Raw genomic sequence first — 22,863 nt, 5'->3', positions numbered from 1 at the left:
TGTCACAGAAGCCTATGATTTTCTCTCAACTCTGCAAAAGTAGATTCGAGGCCTTCACAGCCAGTGGAGCATGGATCATGGGCATTCCCACAGCCTCCAGCATCAGCTTATGTCACAGACCCCAGCATGCTCTCTCCAGCCAGCATGGAGCATCCCACCGACACCAATGTGATCCTGCCCAGGGACATCAACGTGGCTTCCGGGGTAGCACAGACCACTAACATCCACCTGGCTTTTGGTGGGCCACGGATAGCAACATGGCCTTTTTTTGGGGGGTGGTGGGGGTGGTGGTGGTGGTTCTATTCTTATCTCAAGTCAGAGAGCCGGAAGACAAGCAGTCTGTCCCAGAAGGCATACCATGTAGGACTTAACCACATCACCTATGAGATGGACAGTCTAATATTATTTAACTGTGAATCTTTCCTGATCTACTAAAACACACTCAGTCTTTTAGGTCCATAAGCTCCTCACTGTCATCAGTCACCTCCCAAGAAATGGCTCTGGGAAGCAAGGGCCCAAAGGATTAAAAACCAAGTTTAAAGCAAAAACCACAAGCCACACATGGTACTCAAGAAAAAAACCCAACTGACTCAACCAATTAAGGAGCTGAAAGCATAATAGGAATCTACCAAAGGCCAGAATATTCTGACTTCTATATACCTAGTGGCAAAGAAGCTGAGACCATGAGTGACCTTCAACAAGGTCACTTGTAGGCTCCATTTAAAAACAAAACCATAAGGGAATGGATCAGTTTCCAATCACCTCAGAACAATGGCATCTCTTTTAGCTCTCAACATAACAAGGCTAATCCTGACTTGCAACTTTCTGATTTTCTAAGATACCTGGAAACCTTGTCACAAGATGGCTTCTACTTTAGGCCTATGCACTGTCTTAAGAGGGAGGTGTCCCTCCCAACTCCCTATGATGGCTTTGCTAAGAGCCTAGGAGTGAGGCTTGCATGGAACATATAAATGCAGGGAGGGTGCTCTTCTTCAGGAAGCTCACTCTACAGAGGAAGAACAGGGACCACAGGCTTTCCTTGTGCAGCACCCTCTCCAGCCCCAAGTGCTCAGAGTGCAATGCTGTGTCTTGTTGACAGTGACAGCCGCCGCGCTCAGCAGTACCATATGGGATCCACAATTTAGCTCCATTAATGCTCTTAATTTGAAGACATCAAGCCCTAATTACACACTGGGTACTAAAAAGGCAAAAGCCTTCCCTGGTGCCAGCTACTTAGTGCTACTCCGTTGCCGTAACAGCTGGCTCAAGTAGACGCAGGCCAAGCAGGCCTGTGAGCTCTCTCAGGTGGAAGACGCAACTCCAGAGCAGGAGCCCAAGGAACAATGGGCTCCCTCACCACACCCACCAGCAGTGCCCTGCTTTGGGCTGTTTGTCCTGGGCCAGGAAAGCCTGAAGAGGACCCTAGACCAGGTTCACGGCATGTGGGTAGGGAAGACAGGCTCACCTCCTGCTCCATGTTGCCATGTAGCCGAAGGAATTTCAGTGGCCAGCAGGCAGATGGCAGCTGCTCTGAAGTAGGGCTCCCTGAGTGGCAAAGCAGGGTGTGAAGAAAGAGGCCATAGTGGAACTCCACCAGCTCACAACTTGAGAAAAAGATAATCATCTTCTGGTCCTTCTCAAACTACACAAACACAGAGGAAAGAAAGCACATGGCCATAAGCAGAGGCCCTCAAAGTGAGAATGTCTGTTTCTAAGGTACGCAGGGACATGCTGGCCCTGATGTGGGAACAAGGAGACAGCTTTTAATTATTAAAAAAAAACCCCAGCATTGATATTCTACCCTATAAAGATGACAGAAAGGAAAATGAAAAGAGCTCCAAGCTCAAAAGGAAACACAAATGTCCTTTAAGGTGAACTGCCCCATGCACGTTGGCCTGTCACCACCAGTGACTCTGCCACAGCCCCAGTGTACAGTGACTCCTAAAGCCATCATCCCCATGAATCTGGGAGGCAAATACACTAGGTCTAGGAGAGTGAACAAAACACCTCACTCCTGAATGCCTGTAATCTGTGGCATTCCCCCAGTGTTAGCACCCAAAAGGCAGATACTTGGGCTCTTTACCACTGCTCTAGGATTCATCATCATGCGTGCTCACCCACACACTCAGAACAAACTCCATAGCTTCGTCCATTCTTTTTTGGTCCCTTAGCACAAAGCAGTGTTTATCTGGCACAAGTGAAGAACTACTTCCCTAGATCATCCTACCTTGCACTTTTGCAGGATGAAGGCTGCAAGGCAGACAAGGCGCAGCTTGCTGGGAACCAATACCACATGCTGGTTGAGACTCTCTGGGATTGCAAAGCTGTCTGGCTGGGTACTAGCAACTTCCTTAGGATTGGGCTGATCCCAGCTTTTGTCCAGGACAGAGATACTGACTGGATTGTGCAAACTGATATCAGCTAGCCGTGTTACACCTTGGATACAATGAGAAGGACAAAGAAGGGTGGTCACATATACATTCCCAGAGCACATGTTCTTAAGGAAAAGTCCAACACTGATCTTCCCCCTGCCACAGCCCAGTGCTCACAATGCTAGTATTTTCTATGTTCTCATCAGGTGTCTGTACCTCACTGTACCAAAGGTTCTGCTCACCACAAAAAACTCACATCAAAAGAGTTCCATAGGCTTCTTGGCCACAGGTCTTCTCAGAATCTTGACTATCATAACACAAAAAGACTGAGGTCATAAAACAATCCTCAAATTTTTCTGACCACAGAATCCCTTTTGTGAGGATTACCTCTCGACTAATGTTTCTTAGTAATACTTTAAAAGTCAAACAAATGGCACCTAACTCGTGTTACCTTACTGTGGCCTAGATAATCAACTAAACCACACATGACCATGAAAGCCTTGGTGGGATTGGTAAAGTGGATCTGTTTTCCATCTGCGAGACAGCTAAGAATCTCTTGCTATGGTAGGGGAGTCAGAATTTGGTCTCTTAATGAAAACTGCGATGACCACATTAAACCTAGTGCTAAGGAGAGGGCAAGCCAAGCCAAGTGCTGGCTGTCTGCCTTTCATGAGCCCTAGTGTGTGTGCTAGACCGCGGGGGTTCACAGGATCGCTGGGAACGCAGGACAGCAGGGAAAGGCTGCCCCTTCTCCCTAAGAGGGGCACCCACTGCCTCAGCCCATAGTTCCTTCTCACTCACCTTCTGTCAGTGTCGCTGACAGGAGGACATTCTGCCGTTTCTGACACTCAGCATTTACAGCATTCAGAATCACTGTGATGTCCTTCTCAAAACCCAAATCCAAGATCCTGAAAGTGTAAGAGAAGGCCTGTACCCCACATGAAGAGGAAATCTAATACTCCCAGGCCTCAGGTTTGTCCTGGAGATGGCAGGACAAACAGTTCCCGTTCCATTCCCCTGCTCCCTAGACTAGGCTCACCTGTCTGCTTCATCCATAATCAGCCACTGTATTCTGTTAAAGTGAAGGTTCTTTGTGAATTTTATGTGATCCACTAGACGGCCAGGAGTTGAGATAAGGATATTTATGCCTTTGCGGAGTCTGTTTAAATCATATGTCATAAAAGAAAGTATGTCAAAGAGCATAGCAACAAAAATCACAAGAAACAGGCAAAGGAGACAGTCATTTTTATGTCCAGCACAACAGCCACAGCCCCACGTCAAATGGACAAACAGGTGAGATTTCACTCCTTTTTGTGTAGAACTGCTAAGGCCCACAGATACGTGGAATCATAACCCTTACTCTGAAAGGAGGTTTTAAGCATATAACCCAATGCTTTCTATGTGATTCACGGATTCATTCTAGAACATTCTGGAGAGATGGATATCTGGCCATTCCCTTTCTTCTTTTTAAATATCAATTCTTACCCCAAGATAGGGTTTTTCTGTGTAGCCTTGGCTGTCCTGGAACTCCCTCTGTAGACCAGGCTGGCCACAAACTCACAGAGATCTTCCTGCCTCTGCCTGCCTTCTTCTTCTTCTTCTTTTGGATTTAGACAGGGTAGCCCTGGCTGTCCTGGAACTCACTCTGTAGACCAGACTGGCCTCAAACTCAGAATTCTGCCTCTGCCTCTCATGTGCTGGGATTAAAGGCATGAGCCTCTACTCCCTGGCAAAAAAAAAAAAAAAAAAAAAAATCTACTTTTTAAAGATCTATATATATTATAACTTTTATGTATATGTATTAATGTAAGTATATGACACATGAGTGCAAGTACCCACAGAGGCCAGAAGAAGCTCTTGAACTGGAGTTACAGGCAGCCTATGAGCCGCCCAATGTGGCACTAGGGACTGAACTCCGGTCCCCTGGAAGATCAAGTACCCTGGACTGTTCTCCAGCCCCTTATTTTGTGTGTGCGTATGTGAACACTTGGGCTCATGGAGTCCAGAGGGAGTGGTGGAGCCCTTTAATCTGAAGTCACAGGTGTACATAAGCCATCTACTGTGGGTGCTGGAATCCAAAGTCTGCAGTAAACACTCTTAACTCCTGACATACCTTTTCAGCTCCCTCAACAGCTCTCTAAGGAGTCTGTGCCTGAGAGCCAGGTGGGCAGATATAGATTACAGATTCTAACTGCTAGGACATACAGTCTAACCTCAGTTAGGACATAGTCAAGCTATCAGTACACACATTCTGTTAGGACATACAGTCTAACCTTAGGACATAGTCAAGCTATCGGTACACACATTCTCTTAGGACATACAGTCTAACCTCAGTTAAGGCATAGTCAAGCTATCAGTACACACATTCTGTTAGGACATACAGTCTAACCTTAGTTAGGACATAGTCAAGCTATCGGTACACACATTCTCTTAGGTCATACAGTCTAACTTCAGTTAGGACATAGTCAAGCTATCGGTACACATATTCTCTTAGGACATACAGTCTAACCTTAGTTAGGACATAGTCAAGCTATCAGTACACACATTCTCTTAGGACATACAGGCTAACTATTAGGAAACACATCCTAGCCATGAGGACACACGTAAGATGTTTTCTCATGCAGAGCCCTCTGAGTTGTTGCCAAAAATGGTCCTACCTTTGCCTTATAGATGATGTAGACTAAAGCTTACCTCTTTTAAAACTAATTCTTGGATAATTTAATAATTTATACAATGTAACCTGGTCATACCCACCCCCAACTCTCCATTCCTTTGCCCCTCCAAACTAGCATATTCTTCTCCTTAAAAAAAAAATCATTAACTTTCTTATTTTCCAGACGATCATAGTCCCATTATTCTATAGAAGAGAGAAGACAATTTTACTGGGATAGGTTCTCTTGTTTTCAGTCAAGTGGGGCAACACACCTATGCTCTGGCAATGGAATAAAGTGTGTACAATCACACCTGCATCTGTGCATGGAGGATCTATGACAATTTTTGTCACTTCTAGTAAGAAATTATAGTGCAGTGGCTAAAGCTTCCACAACAACCCAAAGCTGTGAGATACCCTTGCAAGGGGAAGCCTCTACAGGACACAGAAAGATGGAGGAGTGGCCTGCACGTGCCCTCCCCCCCTGCTGTTCACAGCTGAGTTGAACTGGCCACTGTTTCAGTGTCAGGGTTTACCTTCACTCTTACGTGTGAGATGACTCACAGAACTGTGGGGCCACTTAAGTGCCATTTACCTGCCTGTCTGACATTTTTTTAATGACAAGCACCAATGCAGAATTGGAAATCAATGCACTAAGAACTTGCTAAGCATTAAGGAAGTTATCATCCTGTTTTGTTGTTGCCGTTATTGATTTTGAATATAGTGTCTTGTGTAGTCCAGGCTAGTCTTGAACTCAGTATATAGCTGAGGCTAGCCTTGAAACTCCTGATCTCCTGTCTTAGCCTCCGAAGTGCTGGGATTACAGATTCAGGCCACAGAGTCTACCCATTGCCTTGTTTTTATATATCTAAACAGCAAAACCACAAACTCCCAATATACAACAAAAGGAGTCACATGAAGGAATGTGTACCAAACAAGAGGTCTGTGAGGCACTGAGTGGGTGGGTTAAGCAGGTCACAATATCGTCATTAACCACATGAAAGGAATCTGTGACAAATAGCACTATCCAGAGGTGACTGATGACCTGGTCTGTCTCTATACGTGGAGACCAAGAGGCATAGTAGCAGAGGAGGCTCTCTCACATGCTGAAGAACCAAGCATTACTGGACAAGACAAGGAAGACTCCAAGACTTAAACGAACCCACTTCCTCCTACCTAGCTTTTTCTGATTTCCTCTTCTCTCCGCCCATCAACACTCCAGGAACAATCCAGGTGAATGGCTATATAAAAAGACCAGTCCACAATCAACATAAAGTCACTTTAGAAGCAGAGCTGATCCTAAGTTCCTAGCAAAAGGCAGTCTGCAGCAAGGAGCACTAAGTATTTACAGTATGCGGGGAGTTTCTGTGCAGATGCAATCTGGTAGCTCTGAGGCGCCTGGCATTATTACCTGCAGTCTAGACCAGAGCTATACAACAGGATAGGACAAATGTGAGCTTGTAAAATGAGTCAAGTAGCTGGCTCCCCTGCTTTTCCTCAGGGTATCCAAATAAAAATCACTTAAGTTCACTGCCTTGCAGGTAGCAGGGTGGTGGGTGGAGGATAGAAATCTAAGCCACACTTTGCCCCCTCACTGTCAGGCCACGGACAGGAAAAGTAAAATTCTGGTCAACCTTTGTATGTGTTGGACTTTGGCTCTGCTGTCTTCTCTTCCAAAGCCCCTTAAAAGTTCTTGATGCTTTCCCCTGGGTTTCCTGAGGGCTGCACACTCAAGTCACTGCATGTAGCTTGCTACAAAACACGGTGGGCTAACAATAACACTTAACTGCTAGCATGGGCCAGAAGAGTTACTACTAGCTTGTGGTGGCGGCAAATGCCTTTAATCCTGGTACTCAGGAGACAGAGGCAGGCTGAAGAGTTCCAGGATAACCTGGTCTACATAATGACTTCTAGGATAGCCAAGACTACACAGAGAAACCCTGCCTCACAAAACCAAAAAGGTTTGCCCGTGAAACCTACCACCTGCTCTTGGGGAGACTAGAGCCATGCCCACTTCCTAACAATAACAACACTGACTGCTACACTGCTCTTCCCTCACAACATCAGAAGGGAGGAGAGCACTGGCACACGGCTGACCTTACCTTAAGTAGCTTCTGAACAGTGTCAAAGCTTTGCAGAGCCAACTGTAAGTATGAAAAAGTTGGAGACAGTTAGCATGGCCCCTTGCTTCCTTTTTACATTTTAAAAGAAAAGACCATCTGAACTTATCGGGATGCAACCCTGGACCTCAAGGCTTAGGACAGGTAAACCCTGAAAATACCCTCTTCTAAAACTGGTTTGGAATTTGTCAGCTTAGGAAATGAGGGTTAGACATACAAAAAGTAGGGTTCTGTGCTCCCTCTGCTGGCTCAGATTCCCAAAGTGTCACCCAGAGAAGTTCAGTATAGGGCTGGAAGAAAATGAACTGAAGTTAGCCTGGTCTTGGCTCTCCACAGAAAGAAAGAGTAATGAGCATTAAAGGGAAGCTACAACAGTGGCCTGACAGCACTTAGGAAACTTGGCTGCATCCTAAGATACACATGGTCATTCCTAAGTTTACAAAACAAAGCTGTGTGAATACAGGAATAGTGAAATTAATTTAGGTGGCAACCACTAAACACCATTGGAACAGCCCTACAGAATCATGTAGGGCTGCGTGCTGTCCTACAATCTTTAGCATTCTAGGGAAGTGACAGGTTTGCTGCTGAAAGCATTTCAATGTGCCCCCCTGCATGTGATCCTCTCTGGACAGAACAGAGACAGGGTAGCAGGTAGAGCAAGCTGTGTGAAAGGCCAACCAGAGGGGCAGGACAGAGCTCAGCAGTCAAGAGCACTGGCTGCTCTTGCAGAGGACACAAGAGCAGTTCCAAGCAACCACATGGCAGCTCACAACTGTTTCTAACTTCAATTCCAGGAATGTGACACCCTCTACTGGTCTCCATGGGCAGTATACATACATGGTTCACAGACATACATGTAGGCAAAATACTCAAGCACATAAAATAAAAATAAATCTTAAAAGAAAACAAACAAAGAAAGCATATCTATCTGGAAATTTCCATTTTCCTGAAAGGTCACCCAGATCTGACAGAAGCAATTTCTATTTTACTTCCATGAAGAAGAGTTTCAACAGCAATGGTAGCTTCATTTAGCAACAAAAAGTTCATTTTTTGATCCAAATGTTTTCAGTCACTTTCTTTAAAATACTTGAAGCATAAAATGCAATTCTTCTAATTCATTTTGAAGGACTAGCAATCTAAATATTGTTAATGTTTTTAGACAATGAAGAAATGTTTTCTCATACCTAGTCTGATTTTCAAAGAGCACTTAACAAAAATCAGCAGGATGGTTTCTAAGAAGGCATGTGAAGAAAAGCAGGTGCAGTGATTTGTTTGCAGGGAAAAAGTAGAGAGAGTGCTTCCAGTCAGCAGGCTTAAAGTGCATACAACCCTCACCCGACAAGCATGCTGCTTACCTCTCTGGTGGGCACTAGGACCAAAGCATAGGGCCCATCACTGCGCTGTTGAAGAAAAAAAAAGAAATGCCAATGAGTAGAAGGCCAGGTACAGGCTGAGGTAGGAGAGTCAGGTTTTTAGTTTGAAGCAAGCTTGAGCTATATGAGACCCTGTTTTTAAAAAGAATTATAAAATGAATCCCATGAGGACAAATGGAGTTTAGATTGAGAAAGATAAAATTTATGGGTGGTCAGCTAAAAACACCAGAAGCTTTTCTATGGAAGGAAAAAAGGACACAAGAATGGCCATTACACTTATGATGACAAACTATGGTCCCAATAGTCCTGTCCCATTCAACCAAACTGGAAATTGGAAGACAACATTGTAATTACAAGGATATGACGTTATTTTATCTTAGATGGGGGAAACTATAACAGAATCAATAAGGTATTGCAGTCAAGTAGTTGAATGTAAAATATAAAAATATAAAACTCAATAGCCAACCAGGGCTGAAGAGATAACTCAGTGATTAAGAGCACTGGCTGCTCTTCCATAGGACCAGGATTCAGTTCCTAGCATCTACATGATGGCTCACAAATGTCTATAATTCTAGTTTCAGGGGATCCAACACTTTCTTCTGGCTTCTACATTCAATGCACACATTTGATGCACAAGCATACATGTAAACAAAATATACACAAAACAAAACCAACAAAAATAATAGCCAGTCAGGCACAGTGGAGTGCATCTTTAAACACAGAACAAGGAAGGCAGAGGCAGGTTGATGTCTGTGATTTTGAAGCCATTCTTGTCATTATAGTGAGTTCCAGACCAGCCAGGACTACATAGCAAGACACTGTCTCAAGAACAACAACAACAAGCCAGAGCAGTGCAGTGAGCAAGGGAGCAATCCCTCACCCCGAGGATCGCCAAGGATTACATACCATGATGCTAGACTCAAAAGAAGAAAAGAAAAACCACCAAAATTCAATGGCCTTCTAATATAAAAAAGTTGGAAGATGTAATGAAAAGAAAAACTTCACACTTATAATGTCAATGACAAAAAGATACAAATATTATATAAAAATATATGAAGTTTATAGGGAATGATGGCTCATGTTTACAATCCCAGCACTTAGGAGGCCAAGGAGGGATCCCGAGTCTGTTATAGACCTGGACCACACAGTGAGAAACTTTCAAAAGAAAAGACTCTACATGAAAAGGTGATGAAGTTATTCTATATGAAGAACTAAAACACACCCATGGGTAGATTTTTTAAAGGAAAGATTTATCCTCTCCTTGGAGAAGATTTAGTATCACCATGACTGCTCCCTAAATGATTTCAAACTGTAAGGCAGCAGGGCAGTGGTGGTGCATGCCTTTAATCCCAGCACGTGGGAGGCAGATTTCTGAGTTTGAGGCCAGCCTGGTCTACAGAGTGAGTTCCAGGACAGCCAGGGCTACACAGAGAAACCCTGTCTCAAAAAACCAAACCAAACCAAACCAAACTGTATGACAGTCCGACCCAATGCCCCGGGGAATGTGGCACTCAACACACAATGCCACACAAAGACAGTTCCAAGGTAAGTTTGCACCATTAAAAGTAAAAAAGCCACTAAGACATTTGTGAGGAAGCATCCCACAGAAGCGACCTAAAGCTGAGCAGTCATAAAGCAGCACCGCACACAGAGGTTACCAGAGCAACTGGGGTTTGGGAAAGAATCAAATACACAAAAACTTGTAAAGCAGCCGAGTGCAGGCCAGATACCACACTGCTGAGAGGTAGGCTCATACAGTAGCGAAACCCTCTAACAGATCACTGTTGGCATTAGCCATTACACAAAACTACAAATCCCACTTCCAGGAACCATTCCTACACATTCACATGTGTGAAGGAGCTGGAGAATACTTCACAGGTGCCCAGAATTGTAACTGTTGTCTGCAGCACAACACTGGACACAATGTAAGACTGCCACTAGGTGAGATGGGCGTGGCTCAGGAATTTATGATGCACTAGTAATGAAAGGCAATGGCAAGGTCAGCAAGGTCAGAGCTGCAGGAGACCCTGCCACAAATCGGCAACAGCACAGCCAGGTGGCACAGTGAGCAACCACCCAAGGCCTGACAACAGCAGTGTAACTGTAATCCATGAGAGGGGTGAGGTTGGTCTAGACACATCCTCATCAAAAGAAGGGCAAGAGATAGCATATGCAAATATCTGTGTCTTAGCAGACCGAGGAAACAAAGGAATCCACATAGAAAGGTGATGAAGTGTGCAGTCCTCTTAGATGAATGTGACAGGCTGCCCCTCGAAGGAGACCTCCTGCCTGGGGAAGGTGAAGCTTTGTTTCTACCCTATAGATCCTTGAAATTCTTTGAATGATTTAACTAAACAACAATAATAAAAACCTAAAGCAATGTAAAGAAGGCACTATATATGGGTGGCGCCTTCCTCATCCAAGGCTGAGAGCATGAGCAAGCAACCTGTGAGTGAAGCCTGGGCTCTGCAGCAATCCAGTCAGGGTTGGCTCTCATGTTGTACACTGGAAACACTTGCTCAGGAGAGGGGGATTTAGAAGCAGAGTAGTCCACACTCAACACCAACTTTGTGAGACTGCACTGGAGCCCCAGCGAGAAACAGTAAACATGCTAGTACAACAGGATTAATGTGCCACCATGTGACAGTAGGAGAGTCTGACATTTCAAAAGTTGTTACTACACAGACAAGAAAGGGAACATCAATTCCTCGAACGGAGTGAGTACAAGAAGCAGGAAGGATGTGATATTTAAAAACATCAGAGCCAAGCTCAAAACACCTGGGAGGGCAGATGCTGAAGGAGCCTACACCACCCAGCGCCTCAGCTGGGAACGAGCCAGGGTCCAGGGCTGGCTGCTTACGGCTTCCAGGTGGCTATACCGGACACAGCTACAAACAGTGACTTTAACTGAGGCTCACAGGGGATAGACAGCTCAGCAGTTAAAAGGCTTCTGCCTTCACACACACACACTCACACACACACACACACACACACACACACACACACACACACACACACACACTCACGCGCGCCTACGCTTACACATACAAGATGGCTCACTATAATTCTAGTTCCAGGGACCTGATATCCTCTTCTCATCTCCACAGGCACTAGGCATTTTGAATAAACATATATGCAAACCAAACACCCATATACATACAATGAAATATCTAAACCTTTAAATTGGAGTTTATAAAAGCTTTGTTTTTCACTGTTTTGAGACAGAGTCTTGATTGTACAGGTCACCTGTCTTCTAACTCACCATCCCCCCAAGTGTTGGAAGTATAGGCATGTGTCACCACATTCAGTTTGGAAAACCTTTTCTACAGGACATTTCAATCTTTGATCTTAGTGATCATGAGCAAATATACCATCACAAGGCCTGTATTAATACTTCTGAATGTAAGCAGATCCTCAATGATGTTTGAAATGGCCACATGACTGTGCTGATGGAGATGACAGCTAGAATATAGAGACCAACTCCAGATGCTAGGTCTCAACACTTAGAGGAGCAGTTCTCACTATCTTATCCTAACCCTGGGAACAGAGGCAGGAAAGGATCTGCCCAGTTAAACTTGGGACGGGAGAGAATGTCACAGCAGAGTGAACTGAACTTGCACAGGCCCTGGGCAGTCCCAGCATTGAAATAAAAATAAAACCACACTCAGTCAGCATTTGAGCAGAGCCTCCCACCTGCCTGCTACCTGCCTGATGTCATCTAATCTCTTGCACTCAGTTCACTGTCTGTGAGAGCTGGGCTGGAACTTAACTCCAGCTCAAATATTGTCAAACTCTGCAGCTTGGTATAAAGAAAAATTCTTTACTGGCCAGTTCTCCTAGAATGTAGGGGTGAGACTTGGCCACACACATAGCAAGTTACATTCCTTCTTCTCTGACTGTGTGCTAGAGACAAGGCTAATTCTCTATAAAGTTCTTAATGGGGAAATAATTTACCCTTAGAAAAAGGAATTCCCTACTTACCTTCCTCAAAAAAAAAACGTTAGTAATCGGTTGACCCATAACTCACACACACTGCCTCAGTTTGCTTTGTACTGCTGTGACAAAATACTGACCTAAAACTAGCTGCTTTAGTTTACAGTCCATCACGAAATGAGGTCAAGGCAGGAACCTGGAGCAGGCATTGACGTAGAGGCCCTAGAGGAATGCCGCTTACTGGACCACCTGCCTAGGGTTGACACCACCCACCGTGGGCTGGGCCCACCAAAGTCAATTACTAATCAACACAGTGACCCACAGACTTGTGACAGGCTTATCTGATGGAGGTAATTCCTCTACTCAGAGACCTACTTCCCACATATGCACAGATCTGTGTCAGCAGATACACAGGCAGAACTAAACAGACATTAAACTTGAGGGGGCAGGGCTGTGAGGGAATAAAGGAGGACCAAGATTCAAACATACTGGATGCATGTATGGTGACTGGATAAAATATTTACTTTAAAAAAGTTGCGGAGCAAGATATGGAGACACATGCCCACAATCGCGGCACTCGGGAGGCAGAGGCAGGAAGACTAGGAGCTCAGGCTTAGATGTATTACACCCTTCCTCAAGTGACAAAAAGCAAAGCAAAGCCCACAGCTTGGCATTCTAGATTGCTGAGCCACAAGTGATCGCATAGCATGCACTTTGGTAGCCTTCATTTCTTCAGCTAACAAAGCAAGAACACATGTTCAAGTCCACAAAGTTATAAACAAACACCACTTTAAACATTCTTATAGAACAATCATTTTTAGCTGATTTAAAAAAAAAATAACCTACTCATTTTGAAAGTTCAGGTTTTACAAAAAAAAGTAAAAATGGACAAATTATACAATTAGCTCTGACATTCTCAATTTGTACACGGCATCATTGAAACTACAGAACCAGGAAATGAGCACTGACTCAATATTAATTGATAGGCTCCATTCAAATCAGCTGACCTCTGGGTGTCTGTTTTCAGCCTAGACCTCATGCATGCCACTGCCATGCTTTGTCACGCTCTCTGTGACAATTCTTTGTCTATAACCTCCTTCAGTATTTCTCTTTTATACCCTCAACCCTCTCAAAGACTGCCAGCCAGTCTTTTTCAGAGCACTCTCAACTTGTTTTATCTCATGTTTCCTTGAGATTAAACTCAGTTTTGTCAAAAACCCAAAAACCAAGCTACACAAGTACCATGCCCTCCTTCGGCCTGGCTAAGGAGAGGCAGCTGGGGCATCCTGCTGCAGTGACTGTCTTTCCTATCTGTCCACAAGTCCCCGTATGGACACTTGAAGGCCACTGATGGACCATTTCTCCTCCCACTGTCAGCTCCTCAGCTCCAGCCTCTGATGATGCACACCAGAGACAGTTGACCAAATGCTGGCTCGTCCAGCTCCTCTCCTCTCCCCTCCCCTCCCCTCCCCTCCCCTCTCCTCTCTTCTCTTCTCTTCACTGATGCAATAACCCACTGAGCCCTGGCTCTACACTCTGTCAGAACTCATCAACACCCTATTTCTGATCTCACCATTTTCTCTCAAATCAAAGTCAGGGCACTGCACTGGTTGGACTGTTTGGGATGTAAGTGAAGTCTGTGCCCACAGTTTACAGCAGCCACCTGGCCTTCTCAACCCAACATTAGCTGCTAGTCTGCCCAGAGCATTAACCATGCTTTACAACTACGAACAAAGTCTAGATAATGTGGACTACATAACAGGCTGACTAATGGCATTCATCTCCAGTCAGTACTAATAACCACCATGCTAAAGAGAAAGTCCAGCTCGCCCCATTCAAAAGAAAACACAATGGAACCTACACAGCTGTAATCTCATTCTACGTGATATACAACTGATACCTTAAATATGAGAATAAATGGTCAGGGGCCAATCAAAGCATGCTGGAGTATTTCCCTACAGTAATGCTGTAGGAGGTTCAATGCTGGGTACTGTGAAAGACAAAGGGAAGATCCCCCAACCAGGGCAGGAGCCTGTAACAAAGCTTCACCACAAACCCTGGCCCAGATGACAGAGCTTGAGTCACACTGGTATTTCCATGTGGCCTTGGCTGTTTACTTTCCTACAGTGTTAGGGTCATAGCACACCCACAACTTGACAGTGGGCAGAGGATGGGGAGTTAAAAACTGAGACGCGCTCAGCACTTGGCACACTTGTCTGGAACACTGGAAGCATTTGACCCATATGCCCTACCCACAGACAGCAGAGACCGTGAAGAGTTTATTCCACTCCACTGACTCACACTTATCTTGATAGGAAGACAGAAAATAATACCAAGTGCAGATAGAGCAACTACTCTAGTATTATCACTGCCTGAAGCTAGGCAGCAAGGGCACAACAGATGACAGCAGAGAAATACATTTTCTGCTCACCTGTATTTTTGATGTCAGTGCTTGAAGAGACTGGACCACAGGGATGCAATAGGCAAGAGTTTTACCTTTCAAAAGAGAGTAACATCAGCTGAGATGCACATAGGTTCTGCCTCTGTAAATAATGCTAAACCTGGGAGAAGCTAAGCTGTGTGTTCTACATCTACGAGGCACTGCATCCTCTGCTATGACTCCTGACTTTGCTTTGTAATTCAGTACTCCAAAAACCCTGATACTACAGCTCCTTAACTTATCTACAAGGGAGGTATGACGCCTTTCACATTTGATAGAAGCTAGCCTGACAGTTGTATGTGAAAGCTAAGAAATGGCTACTTCCAGTTCTCCCTCCCTCAGCCAGATGATCTGTGGTGCTGGTGTGTCAAGTGTGAATCCAAGCTAGCCTCTGAAGACAGAAGGACTAAAAGGAAGCTCTGAGCGTCTCCTCACCATGGCTAAGCTTGCAAGAAGGCAAAAGTGGGGCAGAAGCATGGACCAGGTAGAAAGTGGTGTATCCCTGACACTACTGTGCTCAGGCCAGAACTGCTTTCAAGCCATAAACCATACGTCACTCCATCCAGAGTGAAGGCTGGCCAACAGCAGCAGGCACTAGGAAGGAAGCAGCAGAGCTCAACTGTGAATGCCTATCACTAGTGACCACAGCTCCATCACCACCTTCTTCCACTGTAACAACGTCAGGTCTCCCATCAAAAGCAAGCATGGCTGCCCTCCCCCAGACAAGACAAGTCAGACGTTGCTACCACAAATCCCTTCCTGAAAACATTAGCATGTGACCATGGGCTACATGCCTCAGGATAAATGGCAGGGTAAACAACAACAACTGACCTGAGCCCGTTTGGGACCGCACCAGGGCATCTCTGCCTTCCAGCAGCACTGGGATACTCTGCTTCTGAACACTGGGGCAAAAGAGAGAGCATACTTCTTTACCACATGGCTCCATCATGCTTGCAGGCAGATTACATAGGCAACCTGACATACAAATACCCTCTGCTTGGCTCTGCCTACTTACTGCCCAAAATGCTGAGTGGGATACTGAAAAGGTATTCTAAATGCTTGTTGCGCTGCACTTGAAAAAAGATACTCAGAATTAGACTATGAGCAGTGAGCTATGCAGTTGTAGTTCACTTTGCACAAGCAAAATGCAAGAATATGGAATAGACTCCTTTAAAACACCTTAAACTCAGCTGAAAGTGAGGAAGAAAGCCTGAGATCAGTTACAGTATCAAGCTAATTAAAAAAAAATTTTTTTGGCCAGGTGTGGTGGTCCATGCCTTTAATTCCAGCACTTGGGAGGCAGAGGCAGAGGCAGAGGCAGAGGCAGAGGCAGAGGCAGGTGTATCTCTGTGAGTTCAAGGCTAGTCTGGTCTATAAAGCAGAATTCCAGGGCAGCCAGGGCTATACTGAGAAACCCTATCTTGAAACACCCCCCTCCCCAAAAGGAATCGGCATAACAAACCAGAGTCAACCATATACCCTCCTGCCTGCTGTGTAGCATAGAATTGGGGGCATGTAACACTGGTAAGATTTCCACACACACACAGAAAAGCAAATGGAGGCTTGCACCCAAGTAACTGTAGTAGCAGCTCCCTTCAAAAAACAAGGGACAAGTACTGAAAACAGTGTCTACATGAACATTAAAACCCAAGTCCAAAATAGATAGAAAACTCATTTAAATGTGATTGATCTATTAAGCAAATCAAGCCAGGCATGGTGCACATGCCTGTAATTTGGAAAACTGAGGCAAGAGAAAATAAGTTTGAGGCCAGTGGAACTATGAGACTATCACAAAAGCAATTCTTGCATTTTTCTTATGCAAAGTGAACTACAACTACACAGCTCACTGCTCAGTCTAATTCTCAGTGTCTCCTTTACAAGCATTTCCAATGCAACAAGCATTTAGAATACCATTTAGAACAACCTAGCATATAGTTACTCCCATCATTTTGGTTGATCTTATTTTTACTGCTAAGAAATAACATGATGAAATACTGTATTTTGGCCCAAGTCATTTTCAGAGATGGCAGATGTCCTAACCCAGCTATGTCTTGTAGTAGGGAGCTGAATGCTGAAACGGGAGGAAACCCTGTCTGCCTACAAGCAGGTGGGGAGTGCCATAGGCTAAGTGCTAAATCAAGCCCTTAGCAGTTTTTATCGTTTCCAGCACCAGACACGAATGTGCTCTGCCTTCCATGGACAATTGGGATTACATCTGCTTGTACTCAAAGAAACCCTAAAAAAATTAAAAATAACGTAAACCTCTTACCTGGTCATACTGGACATTTTTAAGACTGTATTTATTGTGGAAATCTAAAAGAGAATATGAAAATAAAATATTTTAATGCAAATATATTCAATGACATAAAGACAAAATTCTGGAGTGACAACAGCATTTGACATTTATGATCAATTAAATTCCACTGACCTAGTACTTTCAGCTGAGTGATTCTGCCCTCTATCCTAGAGTCTGCAGGGTTTGCTTTTACAAACTGATGATATATAAGGCAATCTCACAACTCATCACCTAAGCGTCCCCCCCACACACACACACACACACAATACATAACACTCAGGCTGAGAAACAATCCTACACAGCCTACCAGAAAGAAGAGGTCAGCTGTGCCTGAAAGACAAGGGAATCCTGGCTTCTAATGTTTTTTTCTCCCCCTTTCACAGTAACTAGAAAACTCACTCATGCCATTAAACAAAAGAGAAAAGAAAAATGTCCATCTGCTTGTAGAAAACACACTTCAAGCAGTCTCTTTTGCCTTTATTCTCTAAAAACATGCAGGTCCTTTGACAGTAAGAAGCCACCTCAGCTCCCTTCCCAAGGCCACAGAGACATCTGCCACCACAGCAACACCACATTTATCCAGAAATTAGAAATCTGCTTTAAGCCCAATGAATCAAATCTGGTACTTAAAAAAAAAAATCACTGTGGAGATGAGATTGGGGTGGTAGCACCCAACAGCTGAGTCACCCAGGTAGCCAGGAACAGAAACAGACTGAACACACACACACACACACACACACACACCCTGCAAAGCAGTGCAGGATACTTACTAGATGTGGGTGGAGGTCCAGCTCTTGGAAAGCTTCTGGAGAGAACACTGGCTCTCGAGCCTGCTTCACTACAGTTCTGCAGAGGAAAGACAAAGTGTGCATCAGTGCCAAGGCAGCAATGGAGAACGCGGTGTCCGTGACTGCTCACACCCAAGGCATCCCTGCACTGCAAAACACACCTGTGGAGTTCTGGGATCTCAGGATTGTTTTTAAACAGCGACGATGTCTTGATGCATGGCTTCTCCTCTTGCCTTCCATTGACTATACTGTCCAAATACTTCTTTGGAGGAAACGTTTTGTGTGCGCTCCCTTTAAATGTTCTCTGAGTTTCTTTATCGCTGGCTTTCTTGGCTGAAAGAGAGGATATTTCACTCCTCCGTTTTGCTGGTGGAGCATCACTGGACACTTGGTGCTTTCTCTTGGTAGCCTCTGCTTGCTGTGTTGTTCCCAAAAGGAAAGATCAAGAAGAGGTGCATTAGTCCATGAAGACAATCCTCAGAGTGAAGCCTGACTGCCCACAGAATGTATCTCTTCCTGCAGAGATCATTATGCCCCATATGCCAACCATCAGTTTAGGGTTTACAACCAGATTCTTTGGCTTCATCTGAAATGGGGGATGGGGGAGACACACAATCTCAGTCCATTCATCTAGCAGGCCTCCATCCATCTGAACTGTTAAGTTGCCCAAGATGAGAGTGGGGATCAGGAAGAGAGGTGTCCTGCCAGGTGACATTAATCAATTCAGTCCATTCTAAGGGAGCAAGAATCTACCTTGTGAAGCACTCATACTTATTAAGTCAAACCACACCCCTAGGAGTCTGTTTTATGTGAGAACAGAGACACACAGGGAAATGAAATCTGTTTTTTTTGTTGTTGTTGTTTTTCTTTTTTTTTTTAAACAAACAAAGCATGTTAAGACGAGACTGGAGAGTCGAAAGGGATGTCTAATCCCAGCTCGTGCCCAGGAAGCGGAAACTGTCATTACTGATCTTCCCTAGGGCTTGGATCTATCATCCTCTCCCCTTCAGCTGCTCAGATTCAGATGGTCTGGAGTCGGTTCCTACTTGCCGTCTCCACTCCAAACAAGAGTGTCGCTCCATCTATCATTTCATCGTACTGTTTCCAGCCCTCCTGGCTTTTAGAGTCCCTGCCTGATTGCTGATTACAGATACACATCATCAGGTGCTTCTCGCCTGTTGCTTCTCACAGCGCGAATGTGATTAAATGCATGGTGCTCAAACTTCTAGAACAGCGATTCTCAACAGTTCTTGATTCCTTTGGGGGTTCAAATGGCCCTTTCACAGGTGTTGCATACCATATGTACATTATGATTCATAACTGGAGCAATATTACAGTTATGAAGTAGCAATGAAAATAATTTAATGTTGGGGTCACCACAACATGAGGGATTGTATTAAAGGGCTGCAGCATTAGGAAGGTTGAGAACTACTGCTCTAGAAGAAACATCTTGGATTTTCTTTAGCCTTTTCTTCCAGTCTGCACAAAGACATGAATAGCCAACATCTTCAGTTTTAGAATACATTCTCTTCTTCTTTACTTGAAACAATGACTTGTGTTTATACAATGACTTGTTACACAAAGACTGTCAGCTTCAGACCAACCTACCAATGAAGAGGACAAGTCTCTTTTCCTGGCAATCATAAGAATTCTTATGATTCTTTTAAAGAATTCAATTTGAAATATTGAATATTAGTAAAGTAATCCTACTTCATCTTAAAATTTGTTTTTGCAAAGTTCCAAGTTTATAAATTTACCAGTGAAAGGAAAATGAAGTCAGCTTTCGGGTCTGTTGGATCTTTTGTCAGACAGCACAAGATTTGCAAGGCCTGAAGGTCACCCTACCACAGGTTTCTTGAGCTGACCTAGCAGTTTCTGCCCACAGACCTCCTCCACTCAGGATGCAACTATTCTGCTCCAAGCCAATCTCAGGTCCAGGAAGTTTTTCAACCAATCAAGACTAGACTTGCCTCCTTGAACATCCAGGTACCATCATGATGAATGGCACTGCAGCAACAGAGCAAGCGGAGGATCTCCTTTACACACTTTCCCTTTTCCCTTCTTTGGACTAAACACACCAGGTAGCACACAGACTGAGACACCTCCGCATCCTACTCACCCATTACAGAAGGTCTCTTGAAAAATAAGTACTCAGAAGCTAACGTGACAGCTCACACATATAAGCCCAGCACTCACAAGCGTAAGGCAGGAAGACTGCAGTTTTAGTTTTAGGTCAGCCTGGGCAACAAAGTGAGTTCCAAGTCAGCAGGCTAGAGTAAGACCACATAACAAACAAGTGCTAAACTGAAACAGGTTCTCCACTGCTGTTAGGCTAACACTGAAAAATCTCCAGGGAGATCGAGGAAGCCACCAGAATACAACATCTACACATCTCCTCACCTTTACCCTTTGCCAGTCTTTCTTAAATTCCCAGGAATTTCTTCCTTGAAGATAATGCTGAGATGCCTGATTAACTATAGCCTATTTGGCTAGAAAAGATCACACAGTTATGTTTCTTTGAAGGCTATACATCAAAATGCTGAAAGTTATTTCTGGGAATGGCAACTATAGGTGGAGGTTGTATCTTCTAATTTTTCTTAAATGAATCTGTATTACTTTCTTAGCCAGAAAACATCCTTAAGAAAAAAATATTTTTGCATAGTATTAAGACAGAGCAACTCAATTTAAGCTGTGAAGGGTGTTCCAAATAGTCCGTTAGCTATCCACTCCCTCATTAGGCATATCTGCTCAGAACAGCTTCCATTCCCATTTGGATGCAGAAACCAAAGCACAGACATCAAGGCCTCGATGGGTACCTGCAATACCTTTATTGGTTTGTGTGTGAGCACGTATGTCATGGCCAGCATGCAGAGGTCACCAGACAACTATGAGTTCTCTCCTTCCCCATTTACATGAATCCTAGGGATTAAACTCAGGACATCAGGCTCGGCAACAAGCACCTTCACCCACTGAGACATCTCACTGGCCTATATTACCTACCTCCCCTTCCTTGGGGTGGGGGGGGGGAGAGAGAGAGAGAGAGAGAGATCCTCACTATATGGCCCTAGTTGTCTGGAACTCATTATGGTCTCAAACTCAGAGATCCAATGGCTTCTACCTTCTCAGTGCTGGGATTAAAGGCATGTGCCACCACACCCAGTCTATTTTATCTCTTAATCTCTTAATCACTTCTGAAACAAAAGTTGAAGTAACCATAAAATCTGTTCATGCAATAAAATTTTGGATTTCTTCTCTTCCTCTTCTTCTTTTTGTATAGTTGAAGATGGAACTCAAAAGCCTTCCATAACTAGATAAGCAAGGTACATGTTCCTTCTACAGGGCTGGGCATATGACACAGCCTGATCCAATGCTGCTGATCTAAGGCAGCTGTCTACTTCCTCAAATGGAGACAAAATTGCTTTTATTTCTACTACTGGCACATAGCCACTGCCTCTAAGGACCAGACAATATGCAGTTATTGCAGGTATCACCTCATTGGAGCCTTATAACAATCTTCTGAGAAACAAATTAGTGTTCCTATTTATGGACAGGAGAGACTAACTCCCCCAAAGTCATATAGGCTACTGTGTTCCAAAGCTGACATCTATAAATAGCCCAGGTGTAGCCTAATGTAAATACTATGCCCCCTCCTCCACTATCCTGAGGGTTGTCTGTATTTCTTCTCCCACAGAGATTCAGCTATACCAATGGCTTGCTGAAGCGTTCCTACTCCTAACCATCTAAGCTTAATAAGGTCCCTCCTTCCTTCTACCAAGGTGAAACTAGGCAGTGGGTGTTAGTCAAAGGAATTTAAAAACATTGACTGACCTGTAACTGGGTGACAATTTGTATTTCAATTTCACTAGCATTACATTATTATCTTTTGGGCGAGGGAGTGAAGCCTATCACATCTTCCCAGACTTTTAAGAAGATAAACCAGCAACCCTAAAACCATCTTTTTCCTGTAGGAGTCACTTTTCTCCTCTCTAGAGAACGGATTAAGATTGTATTTTTTTTTTCCTGATACATGGATGAAAACCTCCAGTTTAAAAGCTCTTCAAAGAACCGAGCCCAGTCTCCATTCCTAACAGAACTGACCTTCCTGCCAGCAGAACTGGCTCCCGACAGTTAAGACCTGCCGGTGCTCAAGTCTCTGGCATTATTTTCCAGCTTGGATACACCCAGCCTCCAATCCTTATGCTATCTGACTAGTCCTCCAGCTAGTCTCAGAAACTCCAATCCTAACCTAAGTTCTCCGGTAGTCTCAGGAGCCCGCCCGTCTCTTGCCCCCAAGGCGGGGTTTCCCGCTCGTACACGTGTTTCCGAGAGCAGCCCGCCGGTGCCTCTAGACGAACCTCTGCAAGAACCCAATCCGACCGGATCAGTGCGGCAGCTCCCGGGTTGTACTCACCCGCGTCATTTGGGCCTGGATGCGTCCGAAGCGCGTCCAGGGAAGCCGGTCGGACAAAGTGTTGCAGACAGTAGTCAAAGCCCAAGCGCGGAGCCGCGGACAGAGCAGGGAGCCCGAGCAACAAGCACGTGGAGAGTGAAGTTCTCCGCAGCTGTAGCCGGTCCGCCGCCGCCTCTTCCGGGTCCGGGAGCCTGGCCGCAAGCACCGGACAGAGACAAGAGGCCCCACACGCCTCAGAAACCGGAAGAGGCTGTGCGCCGCCCACCCAGCGGGGTCTCCCTCAGCTACCACACTGGTCCTCAGTCACCCAAGGAGATTCACTCTTCCGTGGGCTCTTAGTCAAGCCTAGCACCTAGTGTCTAGGAAAGGGACTCTCTGAAGCTCCCACCTTCTCCGTTTGTCCGCAGGCGCGCCGCGGGCCAGCCCTCCCAGAGCGCACTTTCCAGGCAGGCATCTCCGCGGCCATCTAGCAGGGTGGCG

General features: G+C 44.8%; 1 protein-coding gene across 1 annotated transcript in view; it reads right to left on the bottom strand.

Moving 5' to 3' along the window:
• Positions 1-22,807, bottom strand: part of Ddx31 (DEAD-box helicase 31) — a 66,917-nt gene extending 44,110 nt beyond the window's left edge. The window contains exons 1-13 of the mRNA XM_052181991.1: positions 22,384-22,807; positions 18,134-18,390; positions 17,955-18,030; positions 17,158-17,201; positions 15,720-15,790; positions 14,880-14,944; positions 8,498-8,542; positions 7,125-7,166; positions 6,199-6,263; positions 3,412-3,531; positions 3,174-3,280; positions 2,228-2,436; positions 1,466-1,642 (exon numbers count right to left, since the gene is read on the bottom strand). Of these exons, the coding sequence (XP_052037951.1) occupies positions 1,466-1,642; positions 2,228-2,436; positions 3,174-3,280; positions 3,412-3,531; positions 6,199-6,263; positions 7,125-7,166; positions 8,498-8,542; positions 14,880-14,944; positions 15,720-15,790; positions 17,158-17,201; positions 17,955-18,030; positions 18,134-18,390; positions 22,384-22,392 (1,287 nt within the window). The 5' untranslated portion in view covers positions 22,393-22,807. The remainder of the gene's footprint in view (positions 1-1,465; positions 1,643-2,227; positions 2,437-3,173; positions 3,281-3,411; positions 3,532-6,198; positions 6,264-7,124; positions 7,167-8,497; positions 8,543-14,879; positions 14,945-15,719; positions 15,791-17,157; positions 17,202-17,954; positions 18,031-18,133; positions 18,391-22,383) is intronic.
• Positions 22,808-22,863: the final 56 nt, after the last annotated feature.

Source organism: Apodemus sylvaticus, chromosome 5 (genome assembly GCF_947179515.1).
Source record: "Apodemus sylvaticus chromosome 5, mApoSyl1.1, whole genome shotgun sequence".
In the NCBI taxonomy this organism is placed as follows: Eukaryota; Metazoa; Chordata; class Mammalia; order Rodentia; family Muridae; genus Apodemus; species Apodemus sylvaticus.
This window is presented reverse-complemented; position numbering and strand designations above follow the sequence as displayed.